The sequence below is a fragment of the Dipodomys merriami genome, unplaced genomic scaffold (assembly GCF_024711535.1).
Source record: "Dipodomys merriami isolate MVZ:Mamm:240054 unplaced genomic scaffold, mDipMer1.0.p SCAF_57, whole genome shotgun sequence".
NCBI classification, from domain to species: Eukaryota; Metazoa; Chordata; class Mammalia; order Rodentia; family Heteromyidae; genus Dipodomys; species Dipodomys merriami.
In genome coordinates, this window is record NW_027206146.1 from 1,131,537 (window position 1) to 1,154,808 (window position 23,272).

The following is a 23,272-nucleotide window of genomic DNA, read 5'->3' on the forward strand; positions in this document are numbered from 1 at the left end:
CCAAGACAAGCAAACAAATGTGAAAACAAAAAAAGACCACTGGTGCTGGTGGCTCAGGTCTGTCATTCTAGCTACTCAGGAGGCTGAGTCTGAGATCTGAGGCTCACGGTTCAAAGCCAGCCCAGGCAGGAAAGTCCATGAGACTTACCTCCAATAAACCAATAGAAAACCAAAAGTGGCACTGTGGCTCAAGTGGTAGAATGCTCGCCTTGAGCTGAAGAGCTGAAGGATAGTGCCCAGGCCCAAAGTTCAGGCCCCATGAACTTGGGGCTGGCAAGGTGGTTCAGAGGCAGAGTGCTCATCTAGCATGCACGAAGCCCTGGTTTTGATTCCCCAGTACTACATACACAGAAAAGGCTGTGGCTCAAGTGGTAGAGTGCTAGCCTTGAGCAAAAGAAGCTCAGGGACAGTGCCCAGGACCTGAGTTTAAGGCCTAGCATTGGCTGGCAAAAAAAAAAAAAAGCTTTCTTGTGACTGACTGTACACTGTGTGTCTATCTTTGGTAAATACTTGGTGTGCCCCTGAGGTGAATTTGTTGTTGAGCCAATCGCATGTGCATGGGCACACAGTATAGCTCTTGTTTTCCTTCTTTGAACCATGAGTCATGTCTTTTTTAAATTTATAACTTCCACATGGTAGGTTGACATCACAGAAGATAGGAAGACATGGCAAGTGTATTGAAAAGCTGAGAAGGTGTTAATGAGAGCAGAAGGCTAAACCTAAGTCCCAAGCATGACAACACTATATTTCAAGTGTTTCCTTCCTAATGGAACCATGTGGGTGAAGCAGCCTGATCCTTCCCTGAAGCCCTGGTACGGGTGCCAGGAGCCGTCGGTCATGCTTTTGGGCACATCAGTGTCCCACAGATGGGCTCATGTCAGAAGGGTTATTTGCCTGGCCCCGGAGGAGCGGAGGGTTGAAGATGTCTGGGCTCACCGCTGCACATTGGGTCAGTGAGGCCTGCTACCCTGGGTTGGTACTGGGGTCTGACCAATGGTGGCAGCCATGTGAAGATGGGGCTTACCCCTGATGTTGCAGAAGACAATGCTCTTAATGTCCAGACTGGGAAAAGAGCTTACATTCATGTGGGGGCGGGTGGGCTTGATGCTGGCCACAGGTCCCAGTCCTGGCCAGTTCCCAAGTCCACCTGGCTGGCCCAGCACAGGAACAGCATGGAGTCTCAGCACCTTTCATCTGGCTGATCCAACCCAGTGGACAGTCCTGAGGCTGTCAGGACCAGGAGGTGGTGGCCATCCACACCCAAGGCTGAGGCTATGCAGAGGAAGAGCAGGCTGGACAGCTGCCTTCTGCTGGCAATCCAGAATACTGGCTCAGGGCGTGGTTCAGAGGGAGAGCTCAGAGACCTTGAGTTCAAATCCAGTAGCACCTCCTCCCCAAAGCTAGAATCTTCCTGCAGTCTTTCTGGTTAGGCCAGACTCTATACATAAGATGAAAATATAACAAAATGTCTTTCTTCCTCATGGTTGAACTTCTGTTTTTTCACTTTATTATTTGACTGTAGTTTTTTTTTCTTTTTGTAATAGTAATAGGGAAGTTTCTAGAAAGAGAATATGTTGCCGTGGACTGAAAGCGGGTCTCCTCAGGCTGACATTACTTTTAGTGGAGGTGGTGGACATTCCTGACTCCTGGCCTCTGGGTTCTGAGTAGCTGGGATTATAGCTGTGGGCCACCAGGCTGGGTTTTACATGGTCCTCACTGCCAGACTGGGGTCGCACTCACTGGGCGGCAGGGATTTTCTTTTCCTTTCCTTTTTGTTTTTTTGCCAGTCCTGAGGCTTGAACTCAGGGCCTGGGCGCTGTCCCTCAGCAAGTCAGCTCAAGGTGAGCACTCTACCACTTGAACCACAGTGCCACTTCCGGTTTTCTGGTGCTGGTTTACTGGAGATAAGAGTCTCATGGACTTTCCTGCCCAGGCTGGCTTTGAACCATGATCCTCAGATCTCAGCCTCCTGAGTAGCTGTGATGACAGGTGTTAGTCACTGGAGCCTGGCAGGTGCAGGGCTTTTTTACTCAAGGTATAGAACCAACATCAGCTCTCCCTGGGTGTATCAGAGGCCCTGATTCTAAGCAAAGCCCATTGTTAACAGATTCAAATTCTGTCATGAACCAGAACCTTGGGTAACACATTTTCATATTGAAAAAGTCATATTCTAGGCCTGTGTTGTTAACAGAAATACAGTCTGGGAACATTATAAATTTTTATCATCTTTCTATAAATACATAAAGCAATTGTAATCCATTTAAATATATCTATATATATTTTAATTAGTCAAAATGTTGTTCCCACCTGTGGCATACGCCGGCATATTGCAAAGCAGGGTTAGGCCAAGAGCATTATAAACCCTTGAAAATGTCCAGGTGATCCTAAGCTATGCTCAGAGGCGGGAACAGCTTTTATGGGGAAATAAAAAAAAAATTAGAGCTGGGCATTGGTGGTTCACACATAATCCTAGCTTCTCAGGGGGCTAAGATCTGAGGATCACAGTTCAAAGCCAGCCCAGGCAGGAAAGTCCATGAGCCTTTTTTTTTTTTTTTTTTTTTTTTTTTTTTTTGTCACAGGGCTTGAACTCCGCCTGGACCCTGTCCCTCAGCTCTTCAGCTCAAGACTAGTGTAGTGCTCTACCACTTGAGCCACTTATGGTTTTCTTATGGTTCAGGGAGAGAAGAGTCTCATGGACTTTCCTGCCTGGCTGGCTTTGAACTGTGATCCTCAAATCTCAGCCTCCTGAGTAGCTAGGATGACAGGTGGGAGCCACCAGTGGTCAGCAGGACTTTTTTTTTTTTTTTTGCCAGTCCTGGGGACTTGAACTCAGGGCCTGGGTGCTGTCCCTGAGCCTCTACCACTTGAGCAACAGCGCCACTTCTGCAATTTTTAAGTAGTTTATTAGAGATAAGAGTCTCATGGGGACTTTATCTGCCCAGGCTGGCTTTGAATTGTGATCCTCACACTTGCTACTGAGGCACCTTTGAGCCCTATTTAAAAAAATTTTTTTTGGTCGGTTGTGGGGCTTGAACTCTGGGCCTGGGCGCTGTCCCTCAGCTCTTCAGCTCAAGGCTAACGGTCTATCATTTGAGTCACAGCCCCACTTCCTGCTTTTTTCTGCTTATGTGGTGCTGAGGAATAGAACTCAGAGCCAGAGCCTCATGCATGCGAGGCAAGCGCTCTACCACTGAGCCAATTTCCCAGCCCTATTTTTTTTTTTGAGGCAAGTTTCCCCCCCTTTTGGTTTATACTACTGCTCGTTACATTTCATGTATTAATCTACACAACAGTGCCACGTTCTGCACAACAGTGCCACGTTCTGCGGTCATCTCTCCATTGTGTTGGTTTGTTTCATTTGCTGTGCAGAAGCTTCTTGGTTTGCCACAGCCCCTCCTTGCTCATTTGTTCTTCTGTGCCATGCACGTTTGGAGGTTTGTGGAGGGGCAGAAGGGTCTGTTCTCAGCTTGTCCAAATGTCCCTCCTCAGGCCTATCAACAATGGGCAAGACCAATGTTAAGAGGTATTTTTTCCTTCTATTTTCTAGGGTTGTTTTTGTTTCTCATGTTTAAAGACTTAATCTGTATGATCTGATTTTGGGATATTTAAAATGTAAGGGCCAATGTCATCTTTGATGGTGAGTATTCAGGTTCTAAGCACATTGGGAGATCTACATACTCTCTCTGTCCTTGGCGTATTCTTAGTGTCTTGAAGACTAGTTGTCTGCCTGTGTGTAGGTTTGCTTCTCAATTAAGTCTGAGTTCTCTTTCTCTCCCTCCCCCACCCCTTTCTCCAACCTCCCTCTTTTTGTCTTGTACTAGTACTGAGACTTGAACTCAGGGCCTGGGCTCTTTCCTTTGGTATTTTCACTCAAGACTGGCTGGCGCTGTACCTCTTGAGCCACACCTACACGTCTCACTTTTTTGGTGGTTCATTGGAGATAAGAGTCTCATAGACTTTCCTGCTTGAGCCAGCTTCAAACTGAGATCCTCAGATCTCAGATCTGAGAAGCTAGGATGACAGGCATGAGCCACAGGTTCTTTTTATAAATCCAATTAAAAGGTCTGCCGTGCCTGGCCCTGTTGATCTTCACTCGGTCACAGTCTCCCAGACTGTGTGGCCCGTGTCTTCACGTCACCAGGATTGATGCCACAGGATTGATGACCCTGGCCTCCAAGCTGTGGCACAGCTCCACGTGTCACCAGGAAATCTATTTTTCACTGTTTCCTTATACGTTATATTTTAAATAATTAACAGCTATAGCTACCTTACAGAAAGGGGAAGTTTAAATTTCTCACAAAAGGGGGAACAAGAAACACGTCAGCCACCAGTGGCTCTTAATCAGTAGCTTCTTCTCTTTTCACATTTTCAGGAGCTCCTGGCTTTTGCACAGCACCCGTGCACATCTTGGGATCAGCCTGTGGTTGCCCTGGAACAAATATGCTCGTCTCCTGAGTTGCTGTGGGAGCTCTGCCTCTCCCCCTAGTGACACTCAGTGGCTGGGGGTGGGGGGGGACGCTCTTCCAACCTGCCAGCCACTCAGCCACTTGTCCATGGGACTGCAGGTGAGGGACCTTTCGAAGACATCTCTGGAATTTCTCTCCACCGGTATCTCTTTTTTTTTTGGGGGGGGGGTCCAGTTGTGGGGCCTGAACTCTGGGCCTGGGCGCTGTCCCTCAGCTCTTGAGCTCAAGGCTAGCGCTCTACCACTTGAGGCACAGTGCTACTTCCGGCTTTTTTCTCATGTGGTGCTGAGGAATCGAACCCAGGGCCTCATGCATGCAAGGCAAGCGCTCTACCACTGAGCCACCTTCCCAGCCCCTCCACCTGTATCTCTTTGTCACTAGTTAGGGGTGAAGGAAACCTCTCCCACAAACCCTTATCTAATCTATCATCTGTTTATCTATCTACATTCTATCATGTCCTCTTATCTTGCTTCTCCTGAAATCTCTGTTCCTGAAGCTCAGGCAGAGCCTTGGTTAAGGTCAGCACATGAAGGAGCAAAGATGTCTGTGTGTCTGCCTTGGGTCTACTTTGTACAGCAGCGTGACCTTTCCCAGTTCATAGGAAGCCAAGTGGAACGCTCACACTCACAAGAGTTGCCCTCCAAGATGGTTTCCTGGGGTGTAATCTCTGACATCTGAGTCACCACGTGGCAGATAAGAGCCTTATCACCCATTAACTTAATCAGTTTGACTAGGATGAGCTATGGACAGCCACAACAACCTGGCTTTTGGTGGACAAAAAACAATAGAACACAGGGAAGGACCTCGAGGGAGTGAAGGAGGAGAGAAGGAGGACAAAGAACTGTCAAAGAAATGATGAGAGAACTGACCACTGGAAAAAAGGGAGGGCTGGGAAGGTGGCTCAGTGGTAGAGTGCTTGCCTAGCATGCATGAAGCCCTGGGTTCGATTCCTCAGCACCACATCTGCAGAAAAAGCCAGAAATGGTGTTGTGGCTCAAATGGTAGAGTGCTAGCTTTGAGCAAAAGAAGCTCAGGAACAGTGCCCAGGCTCTGAGTTTAAGCCCCAGGACTGGCAAAAACAAAACAAAACTATATTCACCAAAGAAGGAAAACTTAGCAGAAATGGACAAGTTTCTAGAGACATACAAACTGCATAAACTGAACCAAGAAAATATAAACCACCTAAACAAGCCAGCAACACAGATGTAAAACTCTTCAATAAAACACTAGCCAGCAAAATCCAGACACAAACAGAATGATACACTATGACCAAGCAGGCTTTGCCCCTCAGGTGCAAGGCCTGTTTAACATCACAAATCAATAAATGTAATTCACTACGCCAACAGAGCCAAGGTCAAGAGCCACAGCATTATTTCAATAGATGCAGAAAAAAATCTGACAAAATACAACATCCATTCATGTTAAAAGCTTTGGGAAAGCTAAGAATAGAAGGAACATTCCTTAAAACAATAAAGGCTATATATGACAGACCAACAACCAACATCATATTGAATGGGAAAAAACCAAAACCATTTCCCCTAAAATCAGGAACAAGGCCAGGATGTCCACTTTCTCCACTTCTCTTCTATATAGTTCTCGAATTCCTAACAAGAACAATAAGTTAAGAAAAGGACATAAAGTGATTCACTTAGGGAAAGAAGAAATTGAACTATCCCTATCTGTGGATGTCATGATCTTATACCTAATGGACCAAAATAACTCCATCCCCAAGCTCCGAGAGCTGATCACCACCTTGGCAAAGCAGCAGGTTACAAAATTAACCTACAAAAATCGCTGGCTTTTCTGTATGCCAATAATGTGCAAGCAGCGAGGGAAATCAGAAAAACAACTCCATCTGAAATATTCTCAAAATGAAAAACTTAGGAATCAACCCAACCAAAGACATAAAAGATCTTTATAGTGAAAACTATAAAAACAAATCTGAAGAGAGAAATAAAAAAGGACATTAGGAAATGGACAGACAGACCAGCCGTGTTCATGGATAGGTAGAATCAATATTGTAAAAATGGCCATACTGCCAGAAATAATGTACAAATTCAATATAACCCCCATCAAAATTTCAATATGGTCTTTACTGAGATAGAGAAAACAATCCAAAAATTCATATTAACAATAAAATACCTAGAATAGCCAAAGCAATTCTGGGCAAAAAAAAAAAAAAATCAATGCAGGTGATATCACAATACCAGACCCCAAACTGTACTATAGAGCCATAATATCAAAACCAGCTTGGTATTGGCATAGAAATAGAAGTGACGGCTGATAGACTAGATTAGAAGACCCAGAAATAAAAGCATACACTTGTGATTATCTGATATTTGATGAAAGTGGACGAAAAATAGCTTCTTCAACAACTGGTGTTGGGAAAACCTGGCAGCCACATGCAGAAAACTAAAAGTGGATCCTCACTTGTCACCATGCACTAGTATGAATTCAAAGTGGATCAAAGACCTCAATGGTAGACTGAAACTCTGAAACTCGTGCAAGAGAGTAGGAGAAACATTAAAACTTAAAGGTAGGGCTAGAAAGGTGGCTCAGTGGTAGAGTGCCTGCCTTGAATGGATGAGGCCCTGGATTCAATTCCTCAGCACCACATAAGCAGAAAAAGCAGGACTGCGGCTCAAGTGGTAGAGCACTTGCCTTGAGCTGAAGCTGAGCGACAGAACCCAGGCCCAAAGTTCAAGCACCATGACCGACAAGAAACAAAAAAACAAAAACAATTTGATAAAAACCCAAAACTTACAGGTTTAGGCAAGAACTTCTTGAATAGTGTCCCAGGGGAACAAAACAGACAGGAGAGAGGCTTGACAATGGGACTACATCAAAATAAAAAGTTTCTGCACTGCTAAAGACACAGTTACCAAACTAGAAAGACAGCCAGCTGGGAAAAGATCTTTACCAACAATACATTTGACAAGGCCTAATATCCATTATATACAGGGAGCTCAAGAAAGGAAGCCCTCCCAAACCTAATCATAATCACTAAATGGGCAAGGGAGCTAAAAGAGAGACTTCTCAGAAGAAAAGGGAAGAAGGGCACAGAAACACCATCTCTGGACATGAAGGAAATGCAGATCAAAACAACTCAGATTCCATCTTACCCCAGTTGGATAAGCCAACAGTTTGAATTGAAATAACAAGAAATGCTGGCAGGGATGTAGAAAAAAGGAACCCCACTGTGCTGCTAGTGGGAATGTGAACTAGTACAGCCACTTGGGACAGCAGTCTGCAGGTTCCTCCAAATACTAAACACAGACCTTCCCTCCCACCCAGCCATACCACTCCTGGGCATCTACCAGCCAGGATATGACAAGGACACCTGCACACCCATGTTCACTGCTGCACCATTCACAATAGCTCAGATATGGAAACAGCACAGATGCCCCACAGTAGATGAGTGGACCCACAAAATATGGTGCCTACATACAATGGAATTTTACGCAATCATTAAAAAGAATAAAATAATGTCATCTGCAGGGAAATGGATGGAACTAGAACAAATCATGTAAATTGAGGTAAGCCAAGATCAGACAGACCAATGGAGCATGTTCTCTTTGATATTCAGAAGTTAGATCTAAAGTGCACTGGGGTATGATAAACTATGCAGGATTTTAGATATACACAGTGAAATCAAGAGAGGATACTCTTAGGAGAGAATCACAAAGGTGCTGTGCCTAAGCGTCTCTTCATATTTATATAAAATAATACAGATATTGAAATGGAATTCCAAGATATGGAAATGAGAGACCTATTTTTTCCTTTTTTTTTTTTTTAAGTTTTTCATTTTTGGCGGCTCAGTATTCTTTTCCTTGTGTATGGTGTATTCAAGCATCTGTCTTCAGTAGGGTTGCGGGGAGGGTACAGAGCTAGAGGGAAAAGGGTGGAAAAGTGCAGCCGTGGAGCTCACTGGACACTGATGAAAGTGAACTACACAACTCATGAGTGGAGATGGGAGGGAGGGGTGGGAGGGGATGAGGGAACAACAGACACTCACTGAACAAAAGCAAATGTCCTCATTACTTGACTCATGCATTGTAATCCCTCTGTACATCCTGTCTATAATAATAATAAATTAATAAAAATAAATAATACATTCCCTGCTGTATCATTTCATTTTCGGTACATCCTCACGGTGACAAGTTTATGGAGCTGAGCAGGTGGCTGTGGCTGCCCCAGGGCGGGCTTTGTGGGGATAGAATCCCGGTGGCAGTGGCTTGCAGCAGTTTACAGACGGGGAGAAATGGCACGGTTGTATCTGCATTACCAGTGTGAATTACTTCGGTCATAGTGTGGTATCACAATCACATCCAAGGTCACCTTTGATGGAATGCCCACCCCTACACAAGATAGAAGTTTGGGGCCCAGCTGTCCGCCTTCCAACTTGCCAGCTCTTTATTTTTGGCCAGTCCTGGGGCTTGAACTCAGGGCCTGAGCACTGTCCCTGAGCTTCTTTCACTCAAGGCTAACACTCTACCAGGTGAGCCACAGTCACTTCCAGCTTTTTCTTGTATGTGGTACTGAGGAATTGAACCCAGGCCTCATGCTTGCACGGTGAGCACCCTATCATGGAGTCACATTCCCAGCCCCTGGCCAGCTCTTTCTTCTCCCACTGGCTCTGAATGACCTGACAGCGGACATCCTGTGTTGGAGCTGAGGGGTGTCTCTTCAAACTCCTGGGAAAATTTGGGACCCCATCATGGGGCTGACACAGGCAGCCCAGCCCTTGGGTCAGACCTGAGCCTGAATGTTGTCCGCTGCCTTCAGAGCACTGTTCAGAGCCAAGTCGGATGCTGCACACGACACGGGTGTCTGAGCCACGGGTGTACCGCGCACATCGTGACAGTGGGGGAGGGGGGTAAGGGACCAGGGAGGCCAAGTGGAGCCAAGGTGGGGCAGAGGTCAAGCCAGCTCTGGGACGGGTGGTGGGAGTAAGTCTCTAACATCTGCCAGAACATTCTCATAGCTAACCATTGGAGGATGTCCACAGGTCTCATGCACCAATTATCCTTTTGAGTGTGTCTACGAAAATTGAGAGAGAAATAGGAGTTGTAGGCATGGCTCAGTTGGTAGAGTGCCAGCCAATGAATGAAAGCATCAGGCACCAGGTTTGAGTGCTGGTCTTGGACACACGTAACACAGAATCGAGATGTTCAAAGTTGCTTCCTTTGGGACAGGATGGGGTTGGAGTTCAGGTGAGGAGCGCACAAGCTCCAGGTTTCCTCACCAGCCTCACTGGTAGCAGGAGGAGGTTGGCTGGGGTGCTGTATTTTGCAGGGCGTCCTATTAGTGGGTCATGGGAGTACTTGGCAGTCAGCACCCAGCAATGCCGGAGGAGCTGAATCAGACCTGAGGAGCAGCAGCCAATGGGAGCAGAGTTTGCTGACTGTTGTCCAATGGGGGCACAGCCTCACCTCACCTGAGTCTACTGATTGGTGGCCAGTGGGAAGCACACATCCAGGGCCAATCCCAGGGTGGGTCAACCTTTATCCTTTGTCTCCATAGGGGTGCTTGGGCCTGGGACAGTGCGAGGACCAGGCCCAGAGCGGGTGAGGATGGCGTCTCCCTGGCCCACTTAGCACTTCTTTCTCGTCGTTCTGTGCATCTTTTCTTCATTGGATCAATGTTCTAGAAAGGTGTGGCAGGTGGGGTTGAGGAGGAAAGCTGCTCTGGGCCAGCTCAGCTGAGCCCTCTGCCTTGGCAGGGTGGTGAGAAGCCTCTGGGAGGTGAGAGGCCTGTGCCTCTTCACATCTGTGCTCCCCGACTCTGGACTGGGGGCTAGGGTGGGGAGAGGGGCCTCTTGGAGAAGGATTTGGGTTTGGGGCCCTTTCTTTTACAGAATGGACCTGAAGTGGGAGGATGGGAAGGCTTGAGGATCTGGAGGGTTCCAAGGCAGGCCTGCTGGGGTGCAGGTGTTCAGAAAAAGCCAAGCTCAGGCCTGCGGAGGACAAAGTGGAAGAGGACATGGCTGGGAGAGCTGTGGCCACGGGGATTTGGCTGGTGGGCTTGGAGGCAGTGTACTCGCATGCGGGGATGTGGGAGAGACCCCAGTGGTGGGCTGCGGAGACACCAACAGGCACCTCGCACAAGCGCAGATGGGTGGCAGGGAGGCCCTGGGGGGTGGGTGGCCAGCAGATCGTGAAAAGTGAGGACCCTTCCTCTCCCCCCAGCCCGCAGAGGGGAGCAGGTGGTGACAATGGCTCCTTCGTGGAGGCTTGGGCTTCGGCAAAGAGGGGGAGGTTAAAGATAAGATGGGGCACACGTGAGGCCTCACAGGATTGTGGTAAAGGACACATGGCTTCAATTTACCACTGCAAACCATCTGCGACGCAGCTGCAGTGGCGTTGTATTTAGTATCCACACTGAATTGGTGTCCATGAAACTGTCCCATCCCCCCTCCAGCCCCCTCCCCAGCCTCTTCCCAGCCTTCCTGTGTCTGTAGTCTGCCCTAAGTACCCCAACCCAGAGGAACTGCTCAGTAGCTGCCTCGCACATACCTGGCTTGGTTCGCATTGGAGAATCTCAAGGTTTGTCCACGTGGTGGTGTGTACTGGGTTCTGTCCTAATCGCAGCGGAACGCCGGTCCACCGCCGCGCCAGGCCAGACATTCACCCGCGCGTCCAGCTGACATGGAGTTCACCCCAGATCTTGTCCACTGTGCCCCACGACCCCATGAACCCCACTGGAGGATTCTGAGAGTTTCTGGCACACGGGGTTTTGTTTATGATGGGGGGTTGGTGTTGGGAAATGGGCAAATATACGGGGGTGCAAGTGGGTGTCCAATAGCGCTTGTGCACGTGGGGCGTGGCAGGGGCTGACACGGACGGGGGATCCAGCTACCAGGAACTCACTGGTTACTCAAATAGTCATAGTACGGTGAGGAGTCCTGGAGAGAGAAAATGTGTGTGTGTGTGTGTGTGTGTGTGTGTGTGTGTGTGTGTGCGTGCGCGTGCGCATGTGCATGTGCCAGCTCACATGCTCCTGCCTGCCATTAGTCCTACTGATGAAAGCTGTGAGGCTCACAAATGGGGGGGATCTTTGCAAGCATTTAGGGGTTCCATTGGTTACCCCCAGAGATGGCAGCATGATTACAGCAGGTGCAGTTGATGCTGTGGACCATACAAGGGACTCCCCAAATCCATGCACCTAACCGCATTTCCTTAGGAATATATGAAGCATTAATGGAGATGCTGTGGTGCACACAGAGCTCCAGCCTTGGGTTAGGCAGGAGGCAGCTGGGTGGAGGACGGGGCGGGGGGGTTGGTGGTGGTGGTGGTGGTCTTCATCCGCATCCAGCTGTGGGGACTTCACTCTGCCGTCCTCCCACAGGTGTCTCTTAGTCCTTTGTTCTGAAGGCTTGAATCAAGATGGCTGAATCATATTTTTCCGAATTGGGCTTGGTGCAGTACCTGGGCAGGCTCACATATGAAGAGTTTGGGAGGTTTAAGGAGCTCCTCCAGTGTGAACCTCTGAAATCCCAGCTCCCGCCCATCCCCTGGCCGGAGATCAACAGCGCCTCAGAGGAAGAGCTGGCCAGGTTTCTGGTGGGGCACTACTCTGGCAGGCAGGTGTGGGACATGACCTTGAGCCTCCTCCTGCAGATCGATAGGAAGGATCTCTGGATGCAGGTGCAGGAAGAGATGGGAAGTAAGTTCAGGGCGGAGGGTCAGAGGGCATGGGGTGGGGCTTGGTTCACTGGGCTTTCCTGTCATGAAGGTAATGTCATTGTTGGCTGGTGGTCCGTTCACCTGGCCGCAGGTGTGGACTGAACCATGGGGGTTTCAGAGTCGTACTCCAGTGCTGGTCATTCCAGGACCAGCCTTGGGCAGTGATTGGAAGGGGATCTGACCCCCTGCCCAGCTAGGGGTTGCCCTGTGTTTCTCCTCTAGGCTGAGTCTCTTCTTTGACAGAGGTGTTCTGGAAGGTCATGAAATAAACTCTACACTAGTGTCTTTTTTCCCTGTTCTTTGTCGGTCGTGGGGCACGGGCACTATCCCTGAGTGCCTCTACTCAAGGCTAGCATTCCACCACTTTGAACTACAGCCCCACTTCTGGATTTTCAGTAGTTGATTGGAGATAAGAGTCTCACGGGGACTTTTCTTCCCTGGCTGGCTTCAAATCCTGACCCTCAGATCTCAGCATCCTGAGTAGCTGGGATTACAGATGTGAGCCACCGGCGCCCAGTGAGTTTCTATTTATGTTTGCTTCATGTATAATTTTTTTTTTTGGTCCGGTTGTGGGGCCTGAACTCTGGGCCTGGGAGCTGTCCCTCAGCTCTTCAGGTCAAGGCTAGCGCTCTACCACTTGAGCCACAGTGCCACTTCTGGCTTTTTTTTTCTTTTTGCTTATGTGGTGCTGGGGAATCGAATCCAGGGCCTCATGCATTCAAGGCAAACACTATACCACTGAGCCACCATCCCGGCCCCATGTGTAATTTTTTTGAGTTAAAAATTTTTTTTGTTAGTCATGGGGCTTGAACCCAGACTTAGGTGCTGTCCCTGAGCTCTTTTTGCTCAAAGCTAACACTCTACCATTTCAAGCCACAGCGCCACTTCTAGTTTTCTAGTGGTTTATTGGAGATAAGAGTCTCATGGACTTTCCTGCCTGGGATGGCTTTGAACTGTGATCCTCAGCTCTCAGCCTCCTGAGTAGCTGGGATGATAGGTGTGAGCCACAGGCACCGGGCTGCCTCACATTCTGTTTTCTGTTGTTCTCGTTAATACAGATACATCCTTTGCCTACAGAACGCAAATGAGGGGAAAATTCCAGCAGGTGTGGGAAAGGGAAACCTGCCTTCAAGTCCCCGATGAGTTCTATAAAAATACCATGAGGCCCCAGTACACATGGCTGTGCAATGCATTTGCTCACCAGGTAGCCAGCGGCGTCACCGCAGTCCTGTTTGGCCCGGAGGGCATCGGGAAAACAACGCTTCTGCGAAGGCTGATGCTGGACTGGGCGGAGGGAACCCTCTGGGAGGGCAGATTCATGTTCGTGTTCTTCTTTTCGGTCTACGAGATCAACTCAGTGGTAGAGACCAGTCTGGCCGAGCTGGTCTCCAGGGACTGGCCCGGGGCCTCTGCGGTCATCGGCGAGATGTTCTCCCAGCCAGAGAGAACCCTGTTCATCCTGGATGGGTTTGAGAAGCTTAACTTTGACCTGGAAATTCGGACTGACTTGTGCACCAAGTGGGATCAGAGACGGCCGACCCCCGTTATCCTGAGCAGCTTGCTGCAGAAAGAGCTGCTCCCTGAATCATCCCTGCTGCTTGGGCTACGGAATGCCAGGGAGATGATCCCCATCCATCACTTGTTGAAGCAGCCAAAGGACATCATGATCTTCCATTTCTCGAATATTCTGCTAGAGTTGTATTTCTCCCAGTTCTTCCATGTTCCAGAACATGCGTCTGCGGCCCTGGAGTTCGTGCAGTCCAGGTTGGATCTGTTGTCTGTGTGCAACCGGCCCATCTTCTGCTGGATGACCTGCAGATGTTTGAAATGGCAGCTCCAGTCAGGGGACTACTTTAGAATGTCTGCCCACAACATCACTTCTTTCTACGTATCCTTCCTCACAAGTGCGTTCAAAAGAAGATATCTGAAATGCTCACCAGATCAGAACAGGGCCCAGCTCCAAAGCCTCTGCACGCTGGCTGCACATGGAATGTGGACACGCATGTTTGTGTTCAGCTGTGGGGACCTGGCCAGGTTTGGGGTCTCCTCAGTAGACATCCTGCTGTGGCTGGGCCTGGACATCCTTCAGCCCAGCGGCCAGTGCTTCATCTTCAGGGACCTGGCCATGCAGTCGTTTTTGGCCGCCATGTTTTATTTCTTCAACGAATCTACAGATGCTGCTTTTGGTAGTGTGGCTCAGCTGGTGTCGGCGGTCTTGTGTGACAGCCAGAGCCATTTGTTTGTGGAAGGAGTGTTCGTGTACGGACTCACGGATGAGACAACAAGGAAGGAGCTGGAGACCTCACTCGGTTTCCTGCTGTCAAAGAACAAGAAGCTGGAGATCATGCAAGTTCTAACGTGTCTCCGAGAGCGGGGCGAGGCCATGAGCCTCCCAGAGTTGTTCCAAGGCTTGATGGAAACCAGGGATGAGGCCTTTATGGGCAGCGTGCTAGATTTATTCGAAGAAATGTCACTCACAATTTGCGAGATGGATCACTTCATCGTGGCCACCTCCTGCCTGGAACACTGCCGGAGGCTGAGGACGCTGCGCCTGTGCATCCACACCATCTTCCAGGACTCCAAGCACATCTGGGACCTGGAGGAACACGGGAGCAACAGGTCGTTCCGAGGCCACCGCGGGGAGGACGGGTGAGTACAGCCGGGAGCCTCACTCCCCTTGCCCCCTAGCTTTTGCAGGTGCACTGCAGAGGCCCCAGGGAGGGGAGGGGAGGGGAATGGAGGGGAATGGAGGACTGGGCTGGGCTGGGCTGGTGGCTTTTACTGTTTGCAAGCTGGCTGTCTTCACACCATGGTGCCTGTGGCTGGCCCCAGCAAGGTACCACTAGGGGACACCCAGCATCCTCTGCTCTGCCCCACAAGCCCTCCCCTCAGCCCCCTGCCTGGCAACCCTTGTGGGGCTGAGGCCCCAGCACATGTTGGAGCTGTCCAGTATGTGGTCCCCAGACAGGGCAATGTTGGTGCACATAGCTTGTTCACCAAACCTCAACCCGTGTTCACATAGAAAAGAGGAGGAAATGGAAGACAAAAACACAAGATGCCAGCCATCTTGTCTGGAGGTCACACAGCTCATGACGTTCTACTGAGACCTGTTTCCTCACCTCAGTTGCTCATGCCTGAGTGCTGTGTTCTCATTGTACAGTGCTGAGGCTTGAATTCAGAGCCTCGCACTCTTCCTGGGCTCTTTTAGCTCATGGCTGGAGCTCTACCGCTTGAGCCACACCTCCACTTCTGGCTTTTTGCTGATGAAGAGGCTCATGGATTTTTTTCTGCTCAGGCTGGATCTAAAGATCACAGTCTCCTGAGTATCTGGGATTATTGGGGCCTCCCTGGGAGTTCATTTTCTTAGCCCCTGTTTCATGGTCACTCAGTCTACCTGGCTGGAGTTGTACCTGTTTAGGCCTACTAGCTTTTTTTTTTTTAATATTTTTTTTGGGTCCAGTCATGGGGCCTGAACTCTGGGCCTGGGCGCTGTCCCTCAGCTCTTCAGCTCAAGGCTAGCGCTCTACCACTTGAGCCACAGCCCCACTTCCGGCTTTTTTTCTTTTTGCTTATGTGGTGCTGAGGAATTGAACCCAGGGCCTCAGGCATGCAAGGCAAGCACTCTACCACTGAGCCAACTTCCCAGCCCAGGCCTACTAGCTTTGTCAGAAATAAGGTCTGGTAAATTTGGAGAATGTCTTGAAGTGAGCCCGTGGAGAACTGGTTTCTTCTTCTGCAGGAATCTGTATGAATTCAGGAGATTCTGCAGGGCACTCGGCTGTATCCCAGACCTGCAGAGGCTGGAGCTGCACAGGTTCAGGATCACCATTGGGTACCTTAGAATTCTCTTTTCAGCACTGGCTAACTGTAAGGGCAGCCTCCAGAGCTTGTGGTGAGTCTGATTCTTACCTGTCCTTTAGATAGACACAGGTTTCCATCTTCTTTCTGCTTCCTTAGGGGAAAGACCACAGTGTAAATGCAGGGCTGCTGTCATGTGAGGCTAGCGAGAGCAGAAGTTGACACAGATGAATTCTGATGTTATACATGCACATTTATATTTCTCATGACAAAAGCCTGTACATTTAGTTTATGAATATCTACATCTCTAGTTTATAAATGTGTGTGTGTGTGTGTGTGTGTGTGTGTGTGTGTGTGTATGTGTTTGTGTGTGCACGCTAGGTATATTCCTTGAAGTTGACAATATCCTAGATATAGATGTTGGCCATCACAGTATTTCTTTGCCATGAAGAAGCTGGACAGTGGAGGAGTGAGTGTTCTACCAGCGTCATTCAGACAGCATGGCGCGCTCTCTCCTTGTCTGCAGGAGCACCTTTATGCCTCCTGGAGATTATGAGCGAGAATTTTTTGAGGCAGTGCTTCGTAGCCCTTACCTGAGGCAGGTGAATCTGTATGGAACCGGCTTCGAGGAGAATGTCACCATCTTATGTGACACACTGATGAAGCCAGACAACACCGTGGAGGACTTGATGTAAGTCACTTAGTGTAAGGCATGCGTGTGCAGAGATGACCTGGTCCAGGCAGCTCCATGCTGCCCATGTTCTCTGCCGGAAGCCATGGCTCTGGCCTTCAGCCCTCATGCTTTTCATGGCTGCTGTTGTCTTGTTCTCTTGGTGGGGGGGGAGGGTGCACAGTAAGGTGGGGGTGGGGTCAGAGCACACCCCACCTTCCTCATCCCTGCCACTCATGCAGACCTCTGCTCCGGAAGCATCCTGACACTCTGGTCTCTTCTCTCCCACTAAGCATTGCTGAACTAGAACTCCACTCCCTCTGAGCACCACACCAATCATGAGCATGCTGTCTGCCCTGAGCTAAAGTGACTGCTCTGACAAAGCAGTTTCTGCCTCCTCTTGTGAACGAGGGGCTTCTAGGCACACCAATTTATTTATTTTACCAGAAATAACACCAGGGAAGTCATTCAGGTAGCAATGAACAAAACCAACTCACGAAACACAGGAAGTGTGTCAGCCCCTTACCATTGCAACTTCAACGGACTTGCAATTTCTGTTAATGACTTATGTGGACACTGAGGATAGATGTGAAGGTGGATTACAGGTGTGTGCCACTGTTCCTGGCTTGTTGTGATTTCTATGCTGATGAGCTGGGCCTTGGTGGGCTCCTGGCTGGGGAGCTGGTGCCCAGATGGCCCAAGCCAGGCTTAGTGGCTGGAGCTCCTTGGGGGAGGATGTGGTAAGTCACCCCTGGGAATGTGATGCTGCTTCCTTAAAAGCCACAACACCTGTGAGCTGAGTTCCCACATCAGCAGAGGTGTGGATGTGCCTCGTTCACTGCTGCAGGCTGGAGCCACTGGACACTAGCCCCTTCTAGACCTGGCCAACTTGTGTTTCCATCTCACCAGCCACATTATCTCTGTCGAATCATAATACACTAAGTGAGTCGATTTCAGGTCTGTGATCTCTAGAACTTCATTCAACCTGACCTTGATTTATAGCCAGTTTGTCAGAAGCATAAGCCAATCTTGGGGGCCTGTCTCTGACATGCCCAAGACTCAGCTCTCTATCCACGGGGTGTGATAAACTCCCTGCTCATACTCACCCCTGATAATCACTGCAACTGTCTATGCAGGGAGTCATATATCCCTGTCTGTGCTTTCAAACAACCTAGAATGCATGCCATGGGTCGATAGTGTTAAGACAGGAACCCAGACCACAATTCAGTCAGTGTGCAATCTTGTGCAGACCATCTACCACCACAGGTGGTCCCAACCTGTGATGTGTGTCTCCCGTGCAGGCTGGGGAAGTGTAACATCTTGACGAGGCATTGCGAGAGCTTCAGCTTCGTCATAAAGTATCAGAGGCTGCGGTGTCTGTCCTTGGTGGACAATCCTATTGGGAACAGAGGGGTGCAGCTTCTCTGTGGAGGCCTGAAGGACCCAAACTGCATCCTGAATACCCTCATGTGCGTACATGGTGGGGGTCTCAATGCCTGCATAGGGCTCCAGCCACTGGAGAACCTGCCAGCTGCTCACTGGGTGGATGCTGTCATATTTCCTTCTTTTTTTATTTTCTTTTTGTTGGTCTTGGGTCTTGAGCTCTGGCCTGGGCGCTGTCCCTCAGCTCTTCAGCTCAAGGTGAGCATTCTACCACTTGAGCCACAGTGCCACTTCCAGTTTTTCTGGTGGTTGATTGGAGATAAACTCAGACTTTCCTGCCCGGGATGGCTTTGAACCGAGATCTGCAGATCTCAGCTAGGATCCTCAGAGAGCTAGGATGATAGGCGTGAGCCACTGGTGCCCAGCTTCATTTTTAAATTAGGAATGTTGAGCCTGAAGTGATACAAACTTCAAGGATAGTAAATATGGACACTAAACTGGTTGAGGAAAAGGAGCACCGAGGTCTAAAAGGTCAGATGCTGTGGCAGACGTCAAGGAGAAATGACACGGGAAGACAGGAGTCATTGGCTATTGAACAATTGCTTATTAAATTTTTTTTTGTACATACAGCCCATTGAATTAAGGTGCAATCAATGGCTGATATCTGATTGAGCTATGATGTTATTTTTTTTGTTGGTCTTGGGGCTTGAACTCAGAGCCTGAGCACTGTCCCTGAACCGCCTTGTGCTAGTGCTCTACTTGAGCCACAGCGCTATTTCTGTTTTTGTTTGTTTTTGTCAGTTGTGGGTCTTGAACTCTAGGCCTGGGAGCTATCATGGAGGTCAAGGCGAGTGTTCTACCACTTGAGCCACAGTGCCACTTCTGATTTTCTGGTGGTTTATTGGAGATAGGAGTCTCTCAGACTTTCCTGCCCAGGCTGGCAATCCTCAGATCTCAGTCTCCCAAGTAGCTAGGATTACAGACATGAGCCACAGGTACCCACCAGAGTCACTCTGATTTTAAAAGAGCTCTTTCAAATGTCTTAACTACCATGTGAATCCATAAAAGCTTGCCTGGGCACTGGTGGCTTGTGCCTTTCCTCCAGCTATTTGGGAGGATCACAGTTCAAGGACAGGAAGAAAAGCTTCCAAGCTTCCCTTTCAATGGAGAGCTGCGATGGAAGTTGGCGGTGTGAGGGCACCTATCCCCAGCCTCGGAAAGTGAGCCTCCACTTGGGGCTCAGTGCTGAGCGTGCTTGTCTTAGCAAGCACGAGGGACTGAGTTCAACTCTCAGTACAAAAAAAAAATGCTTAAAATTGAAAGAGAAGTAAAGCTGCCAGTCTTGTTGAGTAGTATGCAATCAGAGAATGTGTTATGCTATAATCAAATGATTAACAGATTTTTCAAAAGGCAGATACAATTTCATTAATCCAGATGAAGAGGCTTTCATCTGATCTGAAAACTCAGACTAGGGCTGGGAAGATGGCTCAGTGGTAGAATGCTTGCCTTGCATGCATGAGGCCCTGGGTTTGATTCCTCAGCACCACATAAGCAAAAATAAAAAAGGTGGAGGTGGCGCTGTGGCTCAAGTGGTAGAGTGCTAGCCTCGAGCTGAAGAGCTGAGGGACAGCGCCCAGGCCCAGAGTTCAGGCCCTACCACCAGACCCAAAAATAAAAACACATGAAAACTCAGACTATCAGGAGAGGAACATCTACTACAGGGAGTACTAGGATTGCCTTGCCCCAGAGAGGCAGAACAGGTAATTAGTGTGTGTTTGTGTGTGTCTGCAGGTTGTCGTACTGCTGTCTCACCCAGGTCGCTTGTGACTACATTGCCCAAGCCCTTCGGGTGAACCGATCTCTGTCTCTGCTTGACATGGGGTCAAATTTCCTGGAGGATGTTGGGGCGGTGAAGCTGTGTAAAGCCTTGCGACAACCAGACTGCAGCCTACAGGAGCTCTGGTAGGGGTGGTCAGGTTTCCCCCGAGGGGACCTCATTAAGAGATGTGGCCTGGGGAGGTGATGGATCAAGGGGCTGAGCCCCCAGGAATGGGGTGAGTACCCCAGACACCACATCCCTTCAGTACATGAGGTTACAGGTGCTGTCTAAGAACCAGAAATTGGGGACCACACAGTGTCAGCAAACCCACAGAGACATCTATCAATGTCCACTGTCTACGTGTCTGTTTTTATCTTCTCCCCTTCTCCTTTCTTTTTGCTTTTTGTTGGTTGTGGGACCTGAACTCTGGGCCTGGGTGCTGTCCCTCAGCTCTTCAGCTCAAGGCGAGAGCTCAACCACTTGAGCCACAGCAACACTTCCAGTTTTCTAGTGGTTAATTGGAGATAAGAGTCTCACATTTTCCTGCTTGGGCTGGCTTTGAACTATGATCCTCACATCTCAGCCTCCTAGGATGACAGATGTGAGCCACCAGCACCTGGCTTTCCCCCTTTCCTTTCTTTCATGAGAGTAATGGAGGCGTGAGGTTGAGGACAGAGCGGGAGGGTGGGGTGGTCATTAGTGGGGCTTCACGATTTCTTCATGAGTCAGTGAAGGTGAGCAGAGCTGCTGAGGGGTTTCCACGCCTGGGTCTGTGCTTCATCCTCCAGGCTGCCAGGCTGTTACTTCACTTCCGGGTGCTGCGAGGTCTTCTCCGAGGCAATGACCTGCAATGGTAACCTAAAGACCTTGAAACTCGGGGGCAACAAAATCCAGGATTCCGGTGTAAAACTCCTGTGTGAAGCCCTGCAGCACCCCAAGTGTGGACTGCAGACGCTCGGGTGAGTTGCTGCTGGCTGTGGCCTCGGGATGAGAGGAACAGAGGGCTGGGAGGTTGGAAAACGTGTCTGCCTGGCACAGAATCCTGCATTCTATGCTGTAAGATGGGGCCATGTGGGCCTGGCTGGCCCTTTGTGGGAGGGCCTGTTCTGACCTTCAAGCCGTAGTCCTGTCCCTCAGGTCTGAGGGTCTGGCCTGTCTGCTGCTCCAGGGCATGGAGATGGCGTAGGATAGCATTCCCCCTGCTGTGTCCCATCCAGGCTAGACATGTGTCTGCTCACCTCCGACTGCTGTGGAGACCTTGCTGCGGCCCTCATCAGCTGCCCATCGCTCAGGAGGCTGAGCCTGGACTGGGTGGCCTTTGACCATGCGGGTGTGGAGGCGCTGTGCGTGGCGCTCAGCCACCAGGACTGCGCCCTGGAGCTGCTGGGGTGAGTGCTGTGTGCGGGTAATGTGGTGCATGGGGGTGGGATGAGGCCAGGAGTGGGCTCCACAGCCTTGCTTGGCTTGGCCTCTGCGTGGTTCTATGATGGTGCTCTAGGACCTGCAGTGCTGTGCTGAGGACTGCGCTGCACCGATCATCCGAGTACCTGTGGGGACAGCCCTTTACCAGGACAGCCGCGTGCAGCGTGCAAAGACCAGCTGTGGGCAGAAGGGGGTCAGGGCACAAGGAACAGATAAGTGCTTGCATGTTTCCAGTGGGGATTCTGTGGAATGGCTGCTTTAAATAGCCTCCCAGAATGCTCCAGGGTGGAGACAGACCAGGCTGATTATGATCCAAGCTGTGAATGGAACATATATGTGTGTGTATATGTATATATATATATATATATATATATATACATATATATATATATGTATATGTATATATATATGGTGGTAGTGGTGGTGGTCATGGGCCTTGAACTCTGGGCTTGGGGGCTGTCCCTCAGCTCTTCAGCTCAAGGTGAGTGCTCTACCACTTGAGCCATAGTGCCACTTCCAGTTTTTCTGGTGGTTTGTTGGAGATAAGAGTCTCAGGGACTTTCCTGCCCGGGCTGGCTTTGAACTGTGATCCTCAGATCTCAGCCTCCTGAGTAGCTGGGATTATAGGTGTGAGCCATTGGTGCCTGGCTTATAATTTTTTTTTTGGGTCCGGTAGTGGGGCCTGAACTCTGGGCCTGGGCGTTGTCCCTCAGTCTTCAGCTCAAGGTAGCGCTCTACCACTTGAGCCACAGGGCCACTTCGGCTTTTTTCTTTTTGCTTATGTGGTGCTGAGGAAATCGAACCCAGGGCCTCTGGCATGCAAGGCAAGCGCTCTACCACTGAGCCAACTTCCCAGCCCTTGATTTTTTTTTTAAACCAAACTTCAACCTTTCTTTTTCTGGACCATGACTGGAACGCACAAGGATTCGCGCTCGCTCGCTGGGCGCCGGTCCTGGCACCCAGGGAGGCCAGAGGTGTGGCGGGCGTAGGGCATGGAGGAGCTAGTGAACATATGCCAAGAAAGCTGTGTCTGTTTCTGCAGTCTGGACAAAGCTCTGCTGGATGAGGACTCGCAGAAGCTTCTGGAAGTGGTGGTGGAGAAGCGTGTCCCCCCACTGACCATCACACACCAGCCCTGGCTCAGCGAGGAGTACCAGCTGAGGGGGGTTCCTGAGCTCTAGTCCCAGGTGTGAGCTGCTCCACATCTCCTTCACCAGTGCACAGCTCTTCCTGGCATATCCTTTCCCAAAAACCTGTCACGCAGGTGTGGCCGCCGAGATGTGGTGTTACTGTCCACAGTGCCTTGCTCCCCACGGTTAGAACAACACATTAAAGGAGTGTTAAGCATGGTAGGATGGATTTATCTTCTTGGTGGGTGTGGTCTGGGTGTTGGCTTGAGTTTCAAGGAACCATGATCATGTTTCTGTCTGTGTTAGGTGGGATTTTAGCATGTGTGTCCACACGGTGTGTGATCCGCCTTTCCATAGGACAGGCCACAGACCATGTGTTGTTCAAAGCATGAGTCCATGTTTGTAGTCCAAAATCTGGAAAGACCAACACAGATCTGGAAAAAGTAATTTCAAACATAAAGATCTTCTGCTCCAGCTGAAGACTCAAGAGAATTCTGTATAAGCCACTTTGCACAAGAAATGGCACACACTGGTGGTTCATGCCTGTCATCCTAGCTACTCAGGAGGCTGAGATCGGAGGATCACGGTTCAAAGCCAGCCTGGGCAGGAAAGTCCATGAGATTTTTTTTTTTTTTGCCAGTTGTGGGGCCTGAACTCTGGGCCTAAGCACTGTCACTGTGCTCTTCGGCTTAAGGCTAGCACGCTACCATTTGAGCCACAGCACCACTTTCAGCCTTTTCTGCATATGTGGTGATGAGGAATTGAACCCAGGGCCTCAAGTATGCAAGGCAAGCGCTCTACCACTGAGCCACCTTCCCAGCCCAGTCCATGAGATTCTTATCTCCAATAAATACCAGAAAACCCTTAGTGGTGCTGTGGCTCAAGTGGTAGAGTGCTTG

At 49.7% G+C, this 23,272-nt stretch overlaps 1 protein-coding gene across 1 annotated transcript; it reads left to right on the forward strand.

Annotated features, from left to right (window-relative positions):
* Window positions 1-11,851: 11,851 nt before the first annotated feature.
* On the forward strand, window positions 11,852-22,424 carry Nlrp9 (NLR family pyrin domain containing 9). Its single transcript, XM_070000343.1, has 9 exons — window positions 11,852-12,131; window positions 13,210-14,800; window positions 15,891-16,043; window positions 16,476-16,640; window positions 17,921-18,088; window positions 19,794-19,964; window positions 20,610-20,780; window positions 21,039-21,209; window positions 22,286-22,424. The coding sequence occupies exons 1-9, from the start codon at window positions 11,852-11,854 to the stop codon at window positions 22,422-22,424; spliced, it is 3,009 nt and encodes a 1,002-aa protein (XP_069856444.1).
* Window positions 22,425-23,272: the final 848 nt, after the last annotated feature.

What these genes read in the sequence shown, in the direction of transcription:
- Nlrp9 (XM_070000343.1), top strand. Translation starts at nt 11,852, where the DNA reads ATGGCTGAATCATATTTTTCCGAATTGGGCTTGGTGCAGTACCTGGGC. An exon ending in GGTGCAGGAAGAGATGGGAA is followed by an intron (nt 12,132 to 13,209) that starts GTAAGTTCAGGG and finishes TCGTTAATACAG; the next exon opens with ATACATCCTTTGCCTACAGA. An exon ending in AACACCGTGGAGGACTTGAT is followed by an intron (nt 16,641 to 17,920) that starts GTAAGTCACTTA and finishes TCTCCCGTGCAG; the next exon opens with GCTGGGGAAGTGTAACATCT.